The 23,788-nt window shown below is 33.8% G+C and overlaps 2 protein-coding genes across 2 annotated transcripts; one reads left to right on the top strand and one right to left on the bottom strand.

The window, feature by feature from the left end:
- The first annotated feature begins 2,415 nt into the window (after window positions 1–2,415).
- LOC102807287 (uncharacterized) lies at window positions 2,416–6,880 on the top strand. The gene is made up of 3 exons (XM_006822156.3): window positions 2,416–2,809; window positions 2,946–3,083; window positions 4,029–6,880. The coding sequence occupies exons 1-3, from the start codon at window positions 2,488–2,490 to the stop codon at window positions 4,727–4,729; spliced, it is 1,161 nt and encodes a 386-aa protein (XP_006822219.2). The 5' UTR covers window positions 2,416–2,487; the 3' UTR covers window positions 4,730–6,880.
- Window positions 6,881–7,129: 249 nt separating this feature from the next.
- LOC100367326 (chloride channel protein C-like) lies at window positions 7,130–23,357 on the bottom strand. Its single transcript, XM_002739283.3, has 16 exons — window positions 23,150–23,357; window positions 22,392–22,695; window positions 20,578–20,707; window positions 19,387–19,467; window positions 19,013–19,188; window positions 17,400–17,492; window positions 16,236–16,479; window positions 15,776–15,970; window positions 14,028–14,113; window positions 13,308–13,447; window positions 11,716–11,887; window positions 11,388–11,565; window positions 9,941–10,110; window positions 9,559–9,835; window positions 8,817–8,906; window positions 7,130–8,047 (listed from the first exon to the last, which is right to left on the bottom strand). Exons 2-16 carry the CDS (start codon window positions 22,655–22,657, stop codon window positions 7,802–7,804), a joined length of 2,544 nt encoding a protein of 847 aa, XP_002739329.2. The 5' UTR covers window positions 22,658–22,695; window positions 23,150–23,357; the 3' UTR covers window positions 7,130–7,801.
- Between the last annotated feature and the right edge of the window lie 431 nt (window positions 23,358–23,788).

Here is a 23,788-nt window from a genome sequence, read left to right as displayed (position 1 = left end):
GCACTAGAAATGGTTCAGTGAAAGCACTAGAAATGGTTCAGTGAAAGCACTAGATATGGTTCAGTGTAAGCACTAGAAATGGTTCAGTGAAAGCACTAGAAATGGTTCAGTGAAAGCACTAGAAATGGTTCAGTGAAAGCACTAGCAATGGTTCAGTGAAAGCACTAGCAATGGTTCAGTGAAAGCACTAGCAATGGTTCAGTGAAAGCACTAGAAATGGTTCAGTGAAAGCACTAGCAATGGTTCAGTGTAAGCACTAGAAATCGACTGGTTATTAAAAACACTAGTAATAGATATAATTTAAGTATATCATACAGGAAATTTTCTCAGCAAGGAAATGTTCATGACTTGATGGTGTGAAAATTTCCGAGAGTGCACGTCTCAGTATAATATTCAATAAAATGAGTGTCACTGACTTGCAGAATTTGGGGTAAAATGAAAAAATTGAAATTTTATTTACTACAAATACCATTTAAAAAAAAACCAGCATTCCGTTTGTTCATGTGATTTATAACCATCTTACCGATATTACTGTGTAAAATATAACAAAAAGCTACTAGTAATTTCAGCCATAAACTTATCTGTTTCAATATCCATAGTGTGGTAACTACCAACATAAAGACAACTATTAACTATTTAGTTAATGGTTGATATCATTCAAACAGAAAATAGTTATTGAATATGTGTTCTTCAATGGCAAAACAATAAAAACGAAAGAATACTTAAAATTGCCACTAGAGAGCACTTTCTGGTTCAACATAAATACACAAGTAGTTCTGTGTTGTATGCAATCACAGAAATAGATCTTTTATTTTTTTCCCAGAGTACATTACAATCCGTAGTTCATTTAAGAAATTAAAATGTAAAGACATAATTTAATTATTTATCAACATCTTTTTATCTTAATATTATTAAAAATTGCCCGCTAAGACAGTGTAATTAATTTGTTTCTGCAAACACTGAGCAATCAGACAAGATTATCCCACTGCTATTTCTGATTCCCATTTTACCTATTTGTAATTGATTCTTTTGTTTTTAAAAAAATACAAATGTAAATTTTTAGGTAAAATAAATAACTGATTGATTAAATTATCAAATTAATCTAAGACTTTTTAAAAACAAAAGTAGTTTTAAAACTACTCAACAGAGGGCAGTATGAATTAGGATCAGTAGGCTTGGTTTGGCAATGTTCATTTTGAAAAATTCTGAAGCTGGCAGTACATTACAGACTTCTGCAAGAATGAACATAAATAATGAAAAAGATTTGATTTTAAAAAATAATGACGGAATCTTCATTGTATTTACTTAATAAATAAAACAGTAACCAATTATAGCTACTTTATTAAGTGCAAATTGCCGGTAGTTTGTTTTGTTCTTCTGTATCCATGTTTCATACAGGTTGTTTACCACTTAGCATCCTTATCTGAGAACCACGACTAACAGGGTGTTGGTGGGGTGGGTGTTGGGCTCGTCCTGACACTCTTTTCACACAGACCACCTATTTAGCTGAAAAGTATAACCTTTTCACCACTAGTTCCTTTTTTTTCATAATGATTCCACAAAATACTTTTCATGGTCTGTACTTGCCTTCAGAAATTGGAACAAAAATATCAAAATTTTTTGGGTAAAGACTGAAAATTGACTCAAATTTTGTCTGTTGGCACCAAAATTTAGGTTCATTTCCAGAAATATTGAAGAAGCAAATAAGCAAATAATAAGGAGTTATTTTTTTTTTAGAACAAGTTCATTTGAATAAAAAATCAAATTTAATTTAATTTTTTTTTTTAGATAATCAATATTATACGACAATATCTAAATACATGTATTAAGAAATAATTTGAAGTGTAACTTAAAGCATCTGAAAAATACTAACTTGACTTACTTATTCAGGAAATAATTGGAATTAGAACATGACAGATCTGAATGTGAACTACAAGAAAGGATGCTTAAAAACAAAACAATTATTAAAAGTAATCAAACGAGGGCGGTATCAACTGAATTACCACCAACAACATGCATGACATGACCAGTGACACCTCAATAACCAAACTATGTTTCATTTTCATTGACACGTACCGGTAGTTGATTTTATTAATATCTGGCTGGAATTGAATACCGGTAGATGTTGCCCCTAGCAACAACAAATGTTAAATCTTTCTTTTGCACATTGATATTCTGATATAAAAAAAATAAAATAAACCTGATGTAACACCATGATTAAAGAAAATGCATTTAATTCATGTTTACGTCTAGGGCAGAAAGCGATAGCTAATAATAAATATTTTGGTATAGCATTATTGTCGACAAGACTAACTCAGTCTGGGTTATTTGAGGTCATCTAGGCGAAAACACTTCAGTATTTTCAATACAAGTAGGCTCTTGTTTGCCAACCTATTATAGCATTGTGTTGTAATGTATAAGGAAATACAGACAATTTTATGTGTACACTTTCACACAGTACATATCGGTACGTATCTGTCTGTCTGTATGACTGTCATAATGTCAATACGTTTGGTTATAATCCTGGCTGCGTTGACCATGACTGTCAACTCTCAGAGTACTTCGGGACAAGCAGGAGTGACATCATACCAACATCACTGCAAGACAGACAACAGATGTCAATACACTGTAACACTGCCTGACTGTGGAGACGAGGAAAACTGTAACGGCAAAGACAACCAACCGGCGCTGACAGATATCATAATGCAGTTAAGTTACAAGATTGATCAACAAAATGAACAGATAGCCACAATGAGTGACAAAATACACAATCTCACAGAAGATATTAATCAATTGAACGAGAAATTGGGTAAGTTGGATCCAGGTTAGTTATTATCGATATAATATAAATTATTAGTATAAGCGACAGTCTTCACAGCCAGTGAATTGCATTGGGGGTAAACCATATAAAGTATATGTAGTGAGTTGTCTGTATGTTTTTCTAGGAGAAACTTGGGGAGCATGGTCATCTTGTGACGTTACATGTGGAGGAGGGACCCGTGTGCGATATACTACTAACTCAAGTGAAACTTATCAAGGTCACCGTGAGCAGATCTCATCATGTGGGGAATGCAACTGTCCTGGTAATGTTGTCATTCTAACATTACTATCATTTATTTTCATTTGAAGTCAACTATTAAAGGGCCATGGTCGTCGCACCACGCATGCGCGAGATATATGGGTCTTGTGTAAACAAAGATGTCGACTGTTGCGTAGATCAACAAATACAAATTGAGACGTTACCAAGCTTTAATTAGGTATTTTTAGGTGATTGGAAGGTATTGAAGAAGTCACCAGCGATAATTAGTGCAAGTCGCGCCCAGGTCAAACCTCATACTTGCGCATTGGATTGTGGGAGGATCAATGAAAATCAAAATTGATATTTTTTAAATAACTACCATAATTCATTTTGCACTGGTTGCATAAAGCTTTGTAGAATTATGTTTTTTTGGTCAAATCACTAAGCTTTTAGGGACTTTTTCTAAAAAAAAAATTATGTATTGAAAAAAATCTTCAAACATTATGTGTGAGATAAATAATCATATAACACATTTGAAACAAAAAATGTAGATGAAATTGAGTCTAACTTAATGATCAATTGACAGAAATAACACAAGGGCCACGAAATAAACTTGGCGCCAGCAAGGGATTCTGGGTCTTGATGTCTTTGAAATGCTTGTTTATTCTTTAGAGTTCTTTGCAAACATCAATGTCAATGTCTCCACAGCTTGGTAAATACATATTGTCAGATACATTTGTACGCTTGAAAACATTATAATACTGGACCGAGTAGTGACATTGAATGATTTACGAGTATTTTGATAATTATGGTGTTATTCCATCCAACTGAAAGTGTTATGCATCTATATATACCTTTATTACATTTTATAAACCAAAATAGATATGTAATTCATTCTATAAGGTTGTAATAAAGATTTATCTTATCTTATCTTATCTTATCTTATCTTATCTCATCTCATCTTATATGTAATGTTCTAACCAGTGAAAAAAACATCTTATATTTGTAGAAGCAGCTACTGGTTTAGTGTCAATTAATTCCGATGGTTATGATATAACAGACCCACATCATTATGAGGCGCAACGATCCGTCCTGTCGTGGTACCCTTATGAAGGAACTAACAAGAAAACATGCTTTATTAAGATACTGGTTGACAGTTGTACTAATGCCCGTTTCCGTGTAATTAGTTCTGGTGGAGGACATCCTGCAGTTGGCAACCAACAGTATGGTATACGTGAAGACAGTTCCAAACCCAAACCACCCGACCCTCTAGTGTCTACTAAAACGGCAGCATGTATTGAATTCAAATGCAGTGGTCTCCTACGTACAGGTCATCCTGAGTTGGACATTCCACCACTGGGAGAGATAGTTAGTGGTGGAGCAGACATGACACAAGTTAATATTACTGCAGTAACAACTACCTGCCAACTAAAAACTGGAAGTGATGGTGTTAATCCCAGTCTACTGAGCTACATTCAATCATATGGTCTTGAAAGTGACATACAGCAAGGTGATGCCAGTTTCCAATTCAAGGTTCCAGACGGAAGCACAAATGGACCAACTACAGGAATATACGTTGCACAAGGTGAAGGAATGTCTGGCTATGATAATGCATTTGAAAACTGCTTAGCTGGTGATGATTATGCTTACATAATAGGTACGGGAGATAATCCAGATAATGGATGGGCACTACAATATGAATGTTACTAGAACATACAAACTCCACGACTGTGAAGTTTTTTATTTTCACGTGAAATTTATTTTTACTATTTTCGCTAAAAGAATAGATCAGTTAAAACAAAATCATACAATACTGATTCATGACCAGTGCCACAAATTGATATATACAAATACATTTTTTTTTATTACTGGTTATAGTTAATAATAATACAAAGTAATTCATAGCCAGTGTAGTGCTATGACAGTGATGAATTCGAGGGTAGGGAGTACATACAAATGTCTCTGGCTTAATAGTATCTTCCAAGTTGTCATCATTCCCATACTTAATAACAATTTTGTTTAAATAAAAAAAAAAAAAAAAAATAACAGGGGAAAAAAAAAAAAAATCATTCCCATACTTTCACAACATGAATAAATAAAAAGTTACGTTGTAGCAACAAATTTCTCAATCAAACTTACCTCCCCATGGCACTTGTTTTGTGCTTGCTGAGTTTTTTTGTCCACGGCTGTCAATTTTGATAAAGATAATTCATTTTCTGTAAAATCAAGATAAAAATGGATATATGAACTTGTTTTGTTTTTTTCCTCAATTTTTTAACAATATGTGGATGTACAGTCATCAGTAAAAGTACTGTAAAGTCATTAATTTTTCACGGGGGTTTATTTTCGCTATTTTTGTTGGCAAACGTAATCTGCTAATTAAAATAAAATTGAGTAGAATTACAATATTTTGCCTTCCTGGACAATCCATGAATTTGAAACCTAGTGAATACAGTCAAAATAATGAAAATAAATATTAGTGACAAATTTGTCATGATGAAAAGCATGTCTGATAAAAATTTAAAATGATTTGATGATGGCTTTCGTGTGATATTATCTTTTTTTAAATTTATTTTTAGACATTGTTTTCTATGCTTTTTGTAAAGAATAAAATTGAGTTTTTTTTTTTTATATTCACCTGTTAAATCAGTTTGAGATTATTTCCCATAGCGTAATACTCCAGAATCCACATCATCACAACCTGGATCACAGTGTTTGTAATCTTGTTTTTGTATTTCCTCCACACCTGTTTACTTATCTTTACAGATATATTCTTGTAAATACTCAGAGAACAATATATATGGTAAACAAGTATCAAATCTGTATTTAAATGCAAAAGCTGCATTTCCATAAATAGTTTATATCAACAACGTTGACTCTGTCATCCTTCGTAAAATCTGACAATGAACAACAGCAACATTGAACTCTTACCGGGATGTTAATGCATTACTATTACATTGGTTATTTATAGACAGGGAAGCATATGTCATATTTGCACCATATTTTGATATATTTTTCACAAATTCAAGTCAGATTTGTCGCTGTATAAATTTATTTTCATACAGTTTTGGGTGAAGTAAGTTGAGTGAACAAGCTATTCAGTGAGGGAGTTGCAAATCAGATAATTTACATAAATCAATGTTGCCACCATATTGATTTCTTTTGTACTTTATCAATTTGGAATTAAGATATTTACAGAACAAGCAGCCTGTCGACTGAGATAGCTCCACTGTTAGCAATGCACATGTCAATTAATAAAAACTGAAGATATCATTAGAAAATGAACAATATGTATAGTATCAAAGCAATCAACCTTGCTGTTTTCAACAAGAAGTCAAAAATATCACTTTCTACCAAAAATGACAAAAATATTCACCAAAATTAGAGAATTGAAGATATCATCCTGAAATGAACAAATCTGAGAGAGGTCCACATGTAGTACCTATATATGTAATATCAAAGCAATCGAACTTGTGGTTTTTAACAAGAAGTCGAAGATATCACTTTTTATCAAATACTACAAAAATATTCACCAAAATTAGAAAATTGAAGACAAAGTTGACAGCGAAGCTAAAAAGTTCCTCTTGGAAAATCCTCACCCACCACTAATCCTAGCCATACCACTACCATCTAGCGCTCCTCAATTTAATTGTATATGCCCCTCCTAAGAACATCTATAGTTATCTACAGGGCATATACTATTGAATTGGGAGGGTGAGGGTTAGAGGTGAAGGGAAGGTGGTACAAAAAAATGCTTTTTATATTTGCATATAGTGGATATTTTTACTGTGTGGTTTGAGTAATGTAATTTGTGTTGACATAAAAATTGACATAATAAAACTTTATGTGTAAAGCATACAATTGGTTTAGAGCGCTGGCAACATTATAATGAGTTGCTAGGTATTACTACAGTCCCTCTTTAGAGGTATAGTATTACCTTACAATACTGTGCTTTAGCAATTGAAACTTAATTCATATTCCTAACACCAGAGAAACTCAACACAACAGTGCTCTAATTGAACTGTTGTTCATTTTTACAAAGAAAATAATTCACATGGTTAAATTGTCCATTTCATTTATACAACTACTAATATATAAATACCATTGACCTTTTGCATGATAAATATAATTCTTTATTTGAAATACTAGGTGCAGGAAGTACATCCTGAGTACTGGTGCTTTAGAAACAGTAGTCAGTCAAGAAAAATGTTATGTATACCTGGAATCAAGGTCTTTATCTAACCTATCAGTAAAAGCCTTTGAAATTGTGATGTATTTGAATAATTTCATTATCCAGAAATGATGGAATTAACAGAAACACATTATTGCATGTGACTATACATGCTATAGTCTTTAATAACTAAAAAAAAAAAAAAACTTTTTAAAATATCAATAACATGTCATTAAGTAATTTAGTTTTCTAGTGTGTTTTAAAGCAGAACAGAAAGTCTTATACTTTACCAGAGAAAAATCTCAATAAAATAAAATATCCTCGAAACAAAATAAAAGATTTAACTAAAAACAAAGTAATTTGTTATGTAGACACTAGAGGACTCTCTAACCAATAGTTCAGTTTTCAGGCATCCATTCATGAGAGCTCAACGTTTACAGCTACCGTATCTTGGTTTTGTGAATTTGTAATATTAAAGAAGACCAGAAAGTCCCTTACACAATTGAGAAATCTCAATAAAATGAACTTAAAAACAAAGTAAGAGATTTGACTAAAAACAAAGTAATTAGTTTTGTAGACACTAGAGGACTCCCTAACCAATAGTTCAGTCTTCAGGCATCCATTGATGAGAGCTCAACGTTCGCAGCCCCCATATCTTGGTTTTGTAAATCTAATCTTGCCATTGTCTCTTCCAATTGAAAACCCATCAAGTCCTTACGTGTCAAAAAACCAACAACTTGATTATGCCGGTCTACAACTGTGAGGTGACGTAGTCCCATTGTTCGATAAATAATGTACGTTCGATGAAGCGAAAAGTTCTCATGGACGCATGAGGCTGATTGGTTGTAGTAAGGTGCCTGTAAATAGAAATAAAAACTACTTGATTAATATTCAAGACTTTAGGAGGTTTGAGTTGAAGATTGTCATCTTTTTCATGCTTTTGTTAACAAGTTAACTACGAGGATACTGCAAAGTATGCACAAAGACAGTACAGCAGGAGTATCGACCGATACATAATGGAGGTTGATGCGACTGCGTACTGTCTGAGTGCATATTTTGCAGTATCCTTGTAATAACCTCATAGTTATATATATTTTCCTTCCAAAGATACACCATGGGAATGCCAAAATGCAAAAAGTTTAGAATAGAATCAGCAAACTTCTTTGTGTGGAGTCCGGTCAAACCCTGGTTGCAGCCATGTTTGTTTTTATTATGCGCGTAATAATTCTATATTTAGAATTCACATTTTCCTTATAACATGAATAAATAAAGAGTTACATTGTAGCCAAAATAATAATATGACTTAACGCCAAAATGAAAAAAAAAAATTGAGATCATTAGACAATTTTTCACGAGAAATGTCATGAAAAATGGCACAGTTTGCATTTTCGCTTTAGTTTCTATGGTAAAATTATTTTGTAACATCTAAAAATTCAAAATTCATGAAACTTTTTTCACCGCTTGTTGTAAAGAGATGATAAACATGATAACGTTTTGTTCAATATAAGTAAATAGTGGTGAACAACTGTAACATTCATTCTTTTTTGAAAACTGGTTGGTTAAAAATCATTATAACTTTTATTTTTGTTTATCTTCGCTGGAATAACAATAAAAAAACAGACATACCAGGTTAAGATACAGATTTTGATTTTGTTCATTATTACACAACTCATCTAAGACATCCTCCATACCAATTGGTATTTTGTCAACAATCAGCTGAGAAGACATAAAAAATTCAATCAATTAGAAAAACACAAGTAGTTTATCACAGTTAAATCACTTCACAAGTCACATAAAGAAATAGTAAACAAAAAACATATTTTTAGTAATTCATACGACTGATGGAAAAAGCTACAAACACATATCAGCAATGCAATGCACCACTCTATTTTATTTTATATGTGTGTTAGTTTCAGGCCAAGCCAAAGTTGTATTCTTTTTTGTGTCTCAAAATAAGCAGAGGGACAAGTTGGAATTCAGGTAGAAACTTCAGTTGAAAAGTGATAGTTTTTATAGTGGAATAGTTTGAATATATACATCAAAACTATCTCAGTAAGTGAAGTGTGCCCTCATATCTGAGGTGTTTGAATTTAGAAAATTTTATCTTTTGATTAGTTGTGCTTTGTTTCCAATCTGAAACTGACACATTAATACTGCTGTACTATTTGGGTAAGGACATCTGGACATTTTCTACATATAAATTTCTGCACTAATATTTTCATCAACTCACCTGACTAGGAATTGGACAACATTGTCATCATGAAAATATTTCAATTTACAGAATAAATAAGAAATAAAACAATGAGAATCATATTTAATATCACTATATCTGGTCAAACATCAATTCATTTCATGAAATCTACAATACCTCTTGGTATTCTAATGGCGTGAGTTCAGGAGCATCGTCGCTCGGTTCCTCCACTGCTTCAAATAAATCTTCTTGTTTTAACAAAACACATAATTCTGTTCTTGTAATCAGACCTAAAAATCGCCTATCTCCGTTCTCATCACTTTTAACAATAGGAAATCCACCATGTTTCGTATCACGAAGGAGACTTGCAAGTTTGTGTACAGTTTCCCTCGTGTGTAGCACCAATACAGGCGATACCATCGCATCACGGGCATAATGCAGCTCTAGATTAACGCTGAAATTCATTAAAAAAAGTACCAGAATGCAAGAATATGAAAATCGGTTATAATTTCAATACAAAATGTGTCAAACTCATGCATGATAGATTGATTATACTTACGCTTTATTGTGTTCATCATAAATGATAGGTTCATGGTCCAGAAACGGAATACATTTAAATTCCAATAACGCATGGTAGATTGGATGAGTAAAGAAATCACCAACCCACTTAGACACAACAATGGCAACCATGATTGGCAGCAAAAACTGGATATCATTCGTGATTTCCATCTGAAATTAATTAAGAATAATAATCAGGACTGTCTCCGCAGAAGAATCTCCCTTGAGTTTACATGGCTGCTGTAGCATAGACTACGGTAACTCCAGTCTGACTGCTAAAATCAAATGAATATCCTGTATATAAATGACAATGGAAATTCAGTTGCTTGTCACATGTGTTATTTTGGGGATGTGATTGACATATTAGAACATAAAGTTAATATGTATCCTAAGATGTATGATGTACAAGTATGTATGAACATGGATGTACTAACACGTGTTAATACGTCCATGGCATGAAATATGAAATATGATTGGCTCAGGCACGTCTGAGATACAGGTGCAGAAGAACAAATGCACAGACACATGGTGGTGAAAATTTAAGGTCCCAGTTTTATGGTCACATGCAACCATATCTCTGGGATAGACCATTTCAGACCAATGATATCACTGTTATGTCTATGAATTGAACCCCAGTAATATGAAAAATTTATAGTTATATTATAAACACTAGTAGGTTATACTGTAAAATCTGTATTAGAAGCCATATCTCTAATATAAGTCGCACCCATTCTTTTTGAGCAATTGAGTATCAAACATTCACAATTTACAATTTCTCATACGTGTAGATGCTTTAATTGAAGCCGCATCACCTCTGTTGCATCGTACCATTTTAATAGAAGCCACAGCTTCTAATACAGCTTTGACAGTACTTTGCTTTTGTAGTTACTCTGTTGTTTTAGATAATATCAAATTAAAAACTTGATGCTGTAATAAAGCTGAATCTAATTATATAAAGCTGGATTCATGAAGACACAATCGTACTAGACATGTGACATCCTATTGGGTGAGAACAATTAAATCTGTTGGTCCCGATTATTTATGTCCTCAGTTCAAAACACATACATGCTCATCGCAAATGGCAGCATGGAAGGAATTGTTATCGATGGGGGTGGTGGATTGACGAACATCTCACCGACTGAGGGCAGTATGACATTAGCTAACTAAATACGTAACAGACGTATTATTCCGTGTTAAAATATTTCAGGTGTGATCCTGATAGAAGTAAACACGGAAGCAATATTGGAATACGAAACTGAATATGAAGAAAGCCTATGTCAATAATCAATATCAATCCACCACCCCCATCGACATATATGCTCATCGCAAATGACAGCATGGAAGGAATCGTTTATTTCTCACATGTCAGTCCTTGTAAAAGATGGGCTTCCTGGTTTGTAATTAGACTATTTTCTGGTTGATCAGGGTAAGCAATTGACATTACTTACCATGATAACTGATAATGACATTGTTAATCTAGATACACCGCCAAAGAATGACGCAGATCCAATCAACGCCAGCGCACCAGGGTCCATCCAAGCCCAATATGGATTCTCCTCTGTCTGCACACCGAATATAGAGACCATGATAAGACCAATAATACGGCCGTACAGTGCACCAATTAGGCTAAAATACAGCAATCAAAATAATTAACATCTTGGTAATAACAACATCATCATTCTATTCTATTCTATTCTAATTCTATTCTATTCTATTCTATTCCATTCCATATTCTATTCTATACTAATATTCTATTACAATATTTGCAATACTTACAGCATGGGCACGACCAATCCCGTTGACATGGCAGTACCGGCCGTCCAGCAGGAAAGCGGGTAATAGACAACCAACATCGTCAATAACGAGGGGTAATTAAATTCTAAATGAGTTTCACGTGAAAATAAATGAGATATTGCTTCTTCACCAGTTACAAACATCAACGTCGCCACTGGAAATGAGAAAACACTTTTATTACATCATGATAAATAAATATTATATCGTTATTAATCTACATCTTATCTTTCCAAGCATACATCATGGGAATGCCAAAATCCAAAAAGTTTAGAACAGAATCAGCAAACTTTTTTGTGTGGAGGTTGGTCAAAGCCTGGTGGCAGCCATGTTTGTTTTTATTATTAGAGGACGCTTACGGGCGTAATCATTCCACAATTAGAATTCGCATTTCCTAATAAGGTAGGATGAAAATACCGCAAAATTACAGCACACTGTAACTTATGGTGTTACAGTGACAGATGTATACATTGTTTTATTACCAGGAACATATACATGTATATTTAAACAACAACAACAGTGAACAATGATGTTATTACATCTTTGAGTATGAGTGATCGGTTCTTGCCAACCAGTCATGGTGCATGGACACCTAAATGCAATGGCCTATACATTCATTGAACATTCAGCGTTTTAATGACCCACCCATACATATATTGTCTGTTTCGATATGCCACACAACAAATATAACATTTCACTGGTAATGACCATATTGGCTATTTTGTCAATTGTTTAGTTTTTGATAGGTCAGATTGGTTGTCACATGTCACAAGGTCTCGTTGGTATTTAGCATATCACATTTGGCTCACTGATTGGCTCACTGATTGGCTCACTGATTGGCTCATCTTACTTGTGGCCTCAGTGAGTATTCAAGGATTATTGTATCACAATAAAAGTGTTGAATTTTTTACTCTGTCATGTAATTTTTTTTTAAACTTCATTATAATGACCATATTATTTTTGACAATCTGAGAACCCATGGCTTGGGTTCAGCATCAGTATTTTGCACCAAACATTTGTCAACTGACAAATTTCACTGAATAACTTACATTCAATGTATGTTTCATTTGAGAGTTAACAAGTTATATTGCAACATTTACAGCATATATCATTGGGTGACTAACAATTTTCACTGAACCAATTGAATTTACTGTATGATTCATTTGTCAAACAATTTTCACTGAACCAATTGAATTTACTGTATGATTCATTTGTCAAACAAGTTTCACTGAACCAATTGAATTTACTGTATGATTCATTTGTCAAACAAGTTTCACTGAACCAATTGAATTTACTGTATGATTCATTTGTCAAACAAGTTTCACTGAACCAATTGAATTTACTGTATGATTCATTTGTCAAACAAGTTTCACTGAACCAATTGAATTTACTGTATGATTCATTTGTCAAACAAGTTTCACTGAACCAATTGAATTTACTGTATGATTCATTTGTCAAACAAGTTTCACTGAACCAATTGAATTTACTGTATGATTCATTTGTCAAACAAGTTTCACTGAACCAATTGAATTTACTGTATGATTCATTTGTCAAACAAGTTTCACTGAATTACTTACATTCACTGTATGATGCATTAGACCATTGACTAGTTTCATTTTTAAACTTGACACCAGGTTCACAATTGTAAATACTAACAGTTGGTTCAGGCTCAATTTCTGTTGGTGTTGTCAGACAATTAGGACTATATGTATCCGGCCTGAGAAAGGAGGAAACATTTAAAAAAAATTAGTTAGTAACAACATAGTTACAATATTAAACACAATATTAAAAGATTGCTAGTTAAAGCGGGGGAGTCGTCACCTGCGCATGCGTCAGATGGCCATAGCGTGTCATTGTTTACAAACAAGTGTCTACCCATGAGCCTTAGCATTTTTAGCATGTCTTGTTATTGTTGCTTGGGATTCATTTGGGAACTAAAATTTTATGGCAGCTTGATGTGGATGAATTTTTAGTACTGAAATAGTCACCATTCAATCATCCTGAATTTGATCGTAAAATGAATGTGTGTGGCATTTGAACATGCTAGATCTAGACAGGTCAGAAATATACATAGGTAGGATTGCAAATGTGAAGTCTTTGTTTTTGGATTCAGACTAAATGGGGACTAATGATCTGCACCCAAGGTGATATATATTAGTTGATAGTATTTCATAGTTTGTAAAGGAGTAAACAACAATTAGGCAAGTTATCCTGATCACAAGAAACAGTTAACGATGACAACAACGAAATTAACCCACTATACCTCGTTAATTTAAATAACTATTTATTATACTTACGATACTTTTTCCCCTTGTAAATAGCACGTAAAAGGACTGCATGAAAAAAGAGCTGGCAGAAACACAGTTAGAGTTGCAAAGATTATCTGAAATGAAAACAAATGAACAAATTCAGACTGCTTTAAGCAGTGTAGGAAGTTAGAAAAATTTACAACAGACGTTACCATGGTAACATCATCTGTGTATGGTCAATTGAGACAGACTGTTGCATTCATGCACAGTTCCTCCATGATAGAGGAACTGTGATTCATGTCTACCACAGTATTTTTTCTCTACATGTCAAACACAATCTGGAAAAATACAGCGACAAGGCATGTAATTGAATATACTGTGGAATACTTGATTTTCGCTGGAATTAATTTTCGCTGAAAAGGCTTTTTGGGCATTTTGTATGGAATTTATTTTCACTGATTTTTGATGAGTTTAATGTGAACTATAGGAAAAAAAGTATATTCGCTGGATTTTATTTTCATGGAATCATCCTTTCAGCGAAAATAAATTCCAAGCGAAAATAAAGTATTCTACAGTAAGAGTAAACCTCTTGAAAACAAATGACCAATCAGTGCTTGTTTTACAACAAGGGAAATGAATTGTCTGTTTCTACAAGTAGATTGATTGGTTCCCTGTAATGAAGAGAGACATGCTGATTGGTGCATTTGAAAACAAATGACCAATGAGTACTTGTTTTACAACAAGGGAAATGAATTGTCTGTTTCTACAAGTAGATTGATTGGTTCCCTGTAATGAAGAGACATGCTGATTGGTGCATTTGAAAACAAATGACCAATCAGTGCTTGTTTTACAACAAGGGAAATGAATTGTCTGTTTCTACAAGTAGATTGATTGGTTCCCTGTAATGAAGAGAGACATGCTGATTGGTGCATTTGAAAAATACTGAAAACATTAACATATTTTTTTCCACAGCTTTCATGCGGTAACAATTAAGTGCTGCAAAGATGTTGGGTTTACAGCGATGGACTGTTCTAGCTGGCAATCTTCTAGCAGGACTATGTGAACCAGAACAGATGAAATTCTTTGTATAGTCATTCCAGTTATACCACTCATCGTAATTGTTCCATGGTCCTGTGGGGACACTAATTGTGATATGACAACTGGTAAAACCTGTCTACACTGAACACCTCTATGAAGGGATATTATTTCTCAGTATTTTAGGTGTTCAGTTTAGACAGGTTTCACCCTGTATACTGTATACTCACATAATACAGTGCTACTAGTAACTCAGGGTGTTTTTTTTGGGGTAATGAAACAATGTTTAGACTGAAATTCTGCTCTCTTAGCAACAAGTCACCATGTATATTGCCCAACATTTATATAATGCTGATTTCACTATAAGTTTGTATTCAAATAATCCAATAACCCATAAGCTATACACCTTAATTTAATTCGATTGACATTTTATAGTTTTTGTAACCACAAAAAGAGGACAATTTCAAGTGAAATTTTAACAATATCTTAAAAAAGATGCATACACATGCCAAATTTGAACTTGGCCATGATCGAAACTGGTTAATAAAATATTGGATTAAACTGTTTGGGTTATTTTAACCACAAAGTGTATGATGATGAAGTCAACAACAACAACAACAACAACAACGACGACGACCGACATTTCCCCCTCATATATGATATACATGTAGTAGTTGACATTTCATAATCGGTATTTTAAAAAGTTTGTATGACTACCAAATATGGCCCTCTATAAACAGGTATTCAAGCAGACTATTTACCATAATGATACATGGTTCGATCCACTTTGCTATGTTTTGTTTCCATATTTTCGCAAGTTTTCTCATCACCAGTCGGCGTAATCTCGCTAGTTTTAGATTGATGAAGACGAATAACGCTCCGAGAAGTCCACCGATGATACCAAGTATGACAGTTGGTATAAACAGCCACAAGTTTACATCAAGACCTTTCCTCACCTGAAAGTATTGACAAAAAAAAAAGAGTAAAAACAAGTTATAAAGCAATAGTTACAGTAAAGCATGTTATTATTCCTTCTAAAAAATAATAAGAAATAAACAATGTTTCTAAACAATTCTCAGAAATTCCCAGCACCTGGTTTTTCTTTCAGTTGATTAAACAAAGAAATCAACAGTTAGCTGCCAGGGGATGAGGACAAGTACTTATAGATGTTACACCATGCATGTTACCACAGAAAGAAAAACAAAAAAACTAGAAGATTACCTGAAACATAATATTTTTCTCTGCACTGAACATTCCAAAATAACCAGTATATTGAAATCCGCTGAACGCAGAATCAAAAAGATCAGTTGTAAAAGTCGATATGATGCAGCAGAAAAAAGTCATCCAAGATAGTTTTAGATTCCAAAACGACGAAACCTCTTCCATCGAAAATAATAATCCGCCAACAGGAGCACCAAATGCTGATGCTACCCCAGCGGCCGCACCAGCGGATATGAAGTTACGTCTGAAAAATAAAAATGTTAACATACTCAAGTCAGATTAAGAGACTTGTTGAAGTAAGAGAAAATATTTGAATACTGCGGAATTATATTTCTATTTTGAATAAATGAAATAATGTAGTAGAACAATTTGTTGCAGAAATGTGTTGCACTGCGGGTATACCTTTGAGATATAATAATTTTTACACCGTAAATTCTGATGGTACTGTAAAATACTTTATTTTCACTTGGAATTAATTGAGTGATTCAGTGAAAATAAAATCCAGCGAATATACCTTTTTTCCTATATTTTACATTCAACTCACCAAAAATCAGTGAAAATAAATTCCATACAAAACACCCAAAAAGTCTTTTCAGTGAAAATTTATTCCAGTGAAAATAAATTATTTCACAGTATGTAAATAATAATAAAATGAGCTTATTTTTCTGTTCTATATCTCTGTTGCTTCATTATAAAAATGTTATGTAAATCAATGACCATGCAAGTAATTTTCTCAAAAAAAAAGTTGTGCCTCACTAAGCATCCACCTCGCCTGAAACAGATGATTTTTTGAGCTAAGTATCTGGGCACTAAGTTGTATGACGTGTACTTTCAAGCACACGGAAATTTCTGGACTTATTCAAAGGTCAAAGACTAATACAAATATAGATGCAGAAATTGTGGATCACCATCATGTCATTTCCTTATTTGCTTATCAATATTGAAATGCATGAAATAGTGTGAGGTTTGGTGTACTTTCAACCATTATACATTTTTTTGTGGCTGAAATGTCCTTTCATTGCAGAAGGTACTGAATGCTGAAAAGGGCCAACACAGAATGTTTTGAAATGACAGCAACTGAAAAATTAATTATGACTGCAATTTGAATGAAAATAAGTCAATAAAAAATATTTTGAAAGGTTGAATGAGAGCGCCTAAACTTACCTATCTTCAGAATTTCTAAATCTTGTGAAATAAGGCAGTTTAAATCCAAGTGTATCTGATTTAAATTGACTCAAACCAGCACCGACTAGAGACCTGGAAAAAAATTCAAATTCAAAACTCATCAATAATTCAACCAATCATAGAGCCACATTTATTTTCTGAATGATGAATAATAATATAGAAATGAAATTGGAATCACATAGCTAACAGTGGTAACATGTAACAGGATTTCTAGGGTAAAATGGATATTTTGAAATATATGAAATGATGGTTCCGTGGGCACAAAATAATACTCACGATAACTATCATGGTGAATCGTTTATGAAATGTTATAGGTAGGAACCAAACATTCAAAAGTGAATGTACGTAAACTTTGATTGGCTAATTGCAACCCTGCAGAAAGTTGGTGCTTTTGGAAGATTCCAATTTATTTGAGGGGTGTGTTGAAATTTTGGTTGAATCAGGAATTTCCAAGAAAATAACCATGTAACATGAGCACATAGGTACTCTATTTTCATAACCACTTAGACATCATTGCTTTCTAAATACACACTGTACTAAACCTGACATCCAAATTCTTTTTTGTAAATACAATGTTATTAGTGCAGATAAAAATTTGCATATTTTACACTTAGTTGTATCAAGTCACCACAAATCTGAGACTTGATGTTGATGTCACTTAAAGGAAGAACAAGTAGCCTGTCGGCTGAGATAGCTCCGCTGTTATCAATGCACCTTTCAATTAAGAACTGAAGATATCATTAGATAATTAACAATATGTATAGTATCAAAGCAATCAGACTGTTTTCAACAAGAAGTTGAAAATATCACTTTTTACCAAAAATGACAAAAATATTCACCAAAAATAGAGAATTTGAGATTTTTACATGAAATAAACAAATCTAGGAAAGAACCATCCAAGGTACTTACATATCAAATTTAAAAACATTCTGACTTGCGGTTTCGAAGAAGAAGTTGAAACTGTAAAGTTGACGCCGATGACGACGACGGACAATCAGTAATATGAACAGCTTCGCTGCGTCGACTTTGTCAAAAACAATCACAGTGAGTGTAATTTTTGTATAGAAAACTGAAGACCATTAATGTATACAAGAACCAACCCTTTGTGTATCATTGGTCCTTCTGGTCCAACCGGCATACCGCTGTCAACCGCACATATACAAGACAACAATTTATACCAACCCTATGTGTATCATTGGTCCTTCTGGTCCAACCGGCATACCGCTGCCAATCGCACATATACAAGACAACAATGTATACCAACCCTATGTGTATCATTGGTCCTTCTGGTCCAACCGGCATATCACTGCCAACCGCACATATACAAGACAACAATGTATACCAACCCTATGTGTATCATTGGTCCTTCTGGTCCAACCGGCATATCACTGCCAACCGCACATATACAAGACAACAATGTATACCAACCCTATGTGTATCATTGGTCCTTCTGGTCCAACCGGCATACCGCTGCCAACCGCACATATACAAGACAACAATGTATACCAACCCTATGTGTATCATTGGTCCTTCTGGTCCAACCAGCATACCGCTGCCAATCGCACATATACAAGACAACAATGTATACCAACCCTATGTGTATCATTGGTCCTTCTGGTCCAACCGGCATACCACTGCCAACCGCACATATACAAGACCATATTTTCACAACCAATGTTTTAACATTGAATATTTTTCCCACCATTGTTCCGTTCAGATACCCAATGAGTTCTGGGATACCTGAACCAGTTGCAGAGGGTCTCAGATACTGTAATAATAAGAGGTAACCATAGTTACATTACAAGTGTAGCAATGTATCATTCCCAGAATTCAATGCAAGTAACATCAGATGATGCAAATACTTCTGGATGTCATACTGTATATTCAATACAGAAATGAACGTATAAAATTTTGTATGGAGTTCGGATGCATGTGGATTCACAACCAATCACATCAAAGCACTCACCACTACAGGTAATGAAGCAAGAAGAACAAATCCCAGACTGTAGATGAGAACAAATCCCCAAGCTTTCATAATTTCATCATCCTAAGAACAAATAAAAATTAGAATAGAATAGAATAGAATAGAATAGAATAGAATAGAATAGAATAGAATAAAATAGAATAGAAATGAATAGAATAGAATAGAAATGAATAGAATAGAATAGAATAGAATAGAATAGAATAGAATAGAATAGAATAGAATAGAATAGAATTGAATAGAATAGAATAGAATAGAATAGAATAGAATAGAATAGAATAGAATAGAATAGAATAATGTAGATTTTTCATATTACAATTAGAATTTGCTTTAAGACAGGTTAGTTAGTTTATCAATCAGTAAATTATACTTGTATGAAAAATGTACAGCTGTCCATATAAAAATGAAAAATGTTTAAAGTGTCTGTGAAATGCTTTCTGGAAATTTGAAAAAAAAACTAAAAAAAACTAAAATTAATAAATAAAACACGATATTCACTCATCAATTGTCAATCACACATAGAGTTTTTTATACAGATCCTGGATACAAGTTTTAAGTTACTGAACCTAGGGTCAACAAACTTGTGCACTAACACTTTTTTTAGAAGTCCGGTTTCTTAAGACAACTTGGCAACTTGCGACATTTATATTAATGAATATTTGACTGGCACTGTGTGATCTTAGCATTCTTATAATATCATTTGCTATGTCCATGTTATGGGATCTCGGCACGTGCTGAAATTTTTAATCCTTTGTGTTTGCAGAGGGATTACAGTAGTTGCGTTCACTTTAGTCTGGACCCACTCGGCTCATGCTGAAATCAAGGCCTCATTCGTCGATCTGTTATTTGACCCAAATATGGAAAAGGATACGCATACGATGACAATAATAAAAGCTTTATTGAAATTATATCCACTTGCTTTTATGGCATTTATTACAAATCATCATGCAAACGAACGACAAAGAAGATTTAAAATAATTATTTGTTCACGTCGATGTAGCATTCCAAGAAAAACACTTGCAGCAGCACATAAATATGAGTCGCTTCATACATCACTACAGCATCTGACCATATCTAGGTGCACTTCCCTCCATCGTCATGTCAATCTAGTATTAATCAGTATATGTCTGTGGTGGTAAATATTATGCATTTGACAGTTACGTGGAGAAATCTCACCTGTATCAATTCTTCTGCTCTATCCCATTTGAAATCAGATATAACATCAATACACTGATGTATAAGGAATCCGATAATACCTACAATGAACCCAATCATACCCATCATCACCCAGCGATCCCAGTCTAGCCTACAGAAATAATTCAGATATACCGATAATATCAATAAACTGATGTATAAGGAATCCAATAATACCCACAATGAATCCAATCATACCCATCATCACCCAGCGATCTCAATCTAGCCTACAGAAATAATTCAGATATACTGGTAACATCAATACACTGATGTATAAGGAATTCAATAATAGCCACAATGAACCCAATCATACCCATCATCACCCAGCGATCCCAGTCTAGCCTACAGAAATAATTCAGATATACCGATAACATCAATAAACTGATGTATAAGGAATCCAATTATTAGTTTACTTTCAGATTTACCGAGGTATGTATTATTTCAAAGATCCATGTGCAATTAAGAGATCACTTTTGGCTGAAACTCGAGAATAATGTGTAATATTTCTTCAAGCAACATTGACAACTTAGAATTTTTTCCCTGCATGCACAGTGTGCATGTTGAATTTGAAATTTACCTGCACTAACTTGTTGTGAAATGCACCACTTTTAAAGTTTAAATAAAATTGACGGGGTCTCGATTGATGCGATCACAAAAGAATTTGCTTTTTTTTAGTTGTCTTACAATGTTGGTTGAACTTAATTTAGGCTTAGTGAATATAATGAGAAATTGTTGTGTTAATTTCTACACGCACAGTATGCACATTAAATTTTGAGTTTACTTGCACTAGCTAATAATCTATGTGCATAGTGCAGTGTGCACCAGAGTATTTCGATCCCTGCTGTGTACAAAAAAATACCAAGATTTTATTTTAGCTAGCTTTAATTAAGTTTATTATTGATGAGCTAAATGGAAAATATAGGAAAAAGGGTATTTTCATTGATTCATTCCTTCAGCGAAAATAAATTTCAAGCAAAATTAAAGTACTTTAATTAAAGTATTGCTTATCACAGTACAACACATTATCTCTCTATTAGGCATGAAACTCTGGTTGCTGCACAGTCTTCTATGTCAGCTCAACTTATAAATTGAAAAATCAGGAGTTATCAGGACTACTGACATCTGTGTTACCTTTGATACCATTAGGAGAACCTTTTTAGGTCAGAGACAATAGCAATAATATTGTTGTACCGGTAACGGTAAAATAATTAAGTGTCAGTGCTCAGACGAAATATTGTCTCAAGAAAGGTTTTGTACGTAATTTGATACCTTCCTAATAATTTAGTTTTGTTCTGTAACTGTATCCATCAAATAAATAAATAAATAAATAAATAAATAAATAAATAAATAAATAAATAAATAAATAAATAAATAAATAAATATCTGTATTAGAGGCTGCATCCCTAATAGAAGTCGCACTCCTTCTTTTTGAACAATTGGGAACCAAAAAATCACCATTTCTCGTATGTGTAGATGCTCTAATAGAAGCCGCATCCCCTCTGTTGCATTGTACCATTTTAATAAAACATGTGGCTTCTAATACAGATTTTACATGTCATTTAAGTGAATTTGACTCAATGCATGAACTTTGTTCTAATTTAACTAAAATTTTAACAGTGTGAACTAAGAGAATATATTTTATTCTAAATCAGCGACATCTTGAATTCACAAAATTAGATCAGCTAAAATAACACGTTTTACAGTAAATAAACAAAAACAAAATAACAAACTATGAACGCAGTTAGTTTTAACTATATATTCACAGTATGACCATTAAAGTAATGTAGTGTACTCACCTTGCTGGCTGCTTTCTCAGCCAATTTTTATAAGCCTGACTATGGGGCGGTAAATAATCCAAACTTTCATAGGTGCCCAACAACTCTCGCTCAGCTTTCGAATAATGGTGATTAATGTATGCACTCTCATAGTCCCTTCCTCTGGCAAAGAATCCAGTAGTCTCTGCAGATTCTGTGGTCTCATTGCTGACGGAGTCAGGTGGACTCTGCGGTGCCGGGCGGTATCGAACACCTTCTTCCACCTCTGTTTCCTCCAGCCTCTTCATTCTGAAGGGATGTGTACCGTTACTGGAATCGTGGTTGGCTGTCATGATTTGAATAAGGAAGTGAAACAGTTGGAAGGAAAGTCGTGTTGTTGCTGTTTTATACCGGGTAACGCCTCCAAAATTACATTCTTGAAATAACCTGTTGTGCACCACGGTACGTGATTGTTTACAATCAAAGGGTCAAAGTCGAATACGGCGTTATTCGTATGGACTTATCTCTAAGGTTGAACTCTATCGAGGTTCAAACACAACACAGTATTGCCTTTTCATTCATTCATTCACCCACAAAATTATTAAAATAATTATCTACGATCTATTTCAACACGCTGGTTAATTTCGCTCAACCCTAACAATCTGAACGTCATGGTATACACAAATTGCACTTCCGATCGACATATTTCACACAGCGATCAGCGCCTCTCATAAAAGAAAGAATAAGTAGTCTAAGTGTCCGGTGTTGTCGACAGGAGAGGCATAAAACCTTACACTTACATTCACGTCCTGTGTTACTTCACGTGTACATATACGCGTTTATACAGTTTTCCGATCATTGACCATTACATCAGATTGTACCTCTGGGGAATTCAGTTCTGTTATTGATGACAATTGAACGTGAATCCTTTTTTTTGTTTTCTTTCCGTCAAAATATAAGAAGCAGCGCCATTTTTGATTTGCCCATATGATGCGATTTGCGCCCTCCAAAAAACGAATTATGTACTTTTGTTTTTATGTTGGTGGCTACGCGAGAGACTACGCTGTACATAGTTACCAACAATTGATACAATTACTGTCTCTTTTTACCGCTACTTGCCGTGGTATTTCAAAAGTAAAATAACAAGATAGAGGTGAAACACTATGATTTTTACGAATCTGCGACCTCATGAAACGTAACTTATAGCTTCAAATTGACGTCTAGCGAGTTAGAAATACCAGGGCCTACGTAGACATAGGTTCCAACTGAAAAGTTACATATGCATGCAACTTAGGTCGACTTTGATTTAGATGTTTACGATGTTTCATAATGTTGGTTACATGATGCGGATTGCATGAATTAATAATGTAAATCACAGTTATAGAAACAGTGTTTTAGTTTGACAGTGTGTATTTTGATGTATCTCAAATATTCTTAAT

This window comes from Saccoglossus kowalevskii, chromosome 6, assembly GCF_978046115.1.
Source record: "Saccoglossus kowalevskii chromosome 6, keSacKowa6.1, whole genome shotgun sequence".
In the NCBI taxonomy this organism is placed as follows: Eukaryota; Metazoa; Hemichordata; class Enteropneusta; family Harrimaniidae; genus Saccoglossus; species Saccoglossus kowalevskii.
Note: the sequence above shows the minus strand (reverse complement) of the source record. Positions and strands in the feature narration are given on the sequence as shown.

Excerpts from the sequence above, each read along its gene's own strand:
- LOC102807287 (XM_006822156.3), top strand. The coding sequence starts at position 2,488 with ATGACTGTCATAATGTCAATACGTTTGGTTATAATCCTGGCTGCGTTG. Across the intron at positions 2,810-2,945 it reads TCAATTGAACGAGAAATTGG|GAGAAACTTGGGGAGCATGG; the intron begins GTAAGTTGGATC and ends ATGTTTTTCTAG. Across the intron at positions 3,084-4,028 it reads TGGGGAATGCAACTGTCCTG|AAGCAGCTACTGGTTTAGTG; the intron begins GTAATGTTGTCA and ends TTATATTTGTAG.
- LOC100367326 (XM_002739283.3), bottom strand. The coding sequence starts at position 22,657 with ATGAAGAGGCTGGAGGAAACAGAGGTGGAAGAAGGTGTTCGATACCGC. Across the intron at positions 20,708-22,391 it reads CTGAGAAAGCAGCCAGCAAG|GCTAGACTGGGATCGCTGGG; the intron begins GTGAGTACACTA and ends TTATTTCTGTAG. Across the intron at positions 14,114-15,775 it reads TCGAACCATGTATCATTATG|ATAATCTTTGCAACTCTAAC; the intron begins GTAAATAGTCTG and ends TTTTCATTTCAG.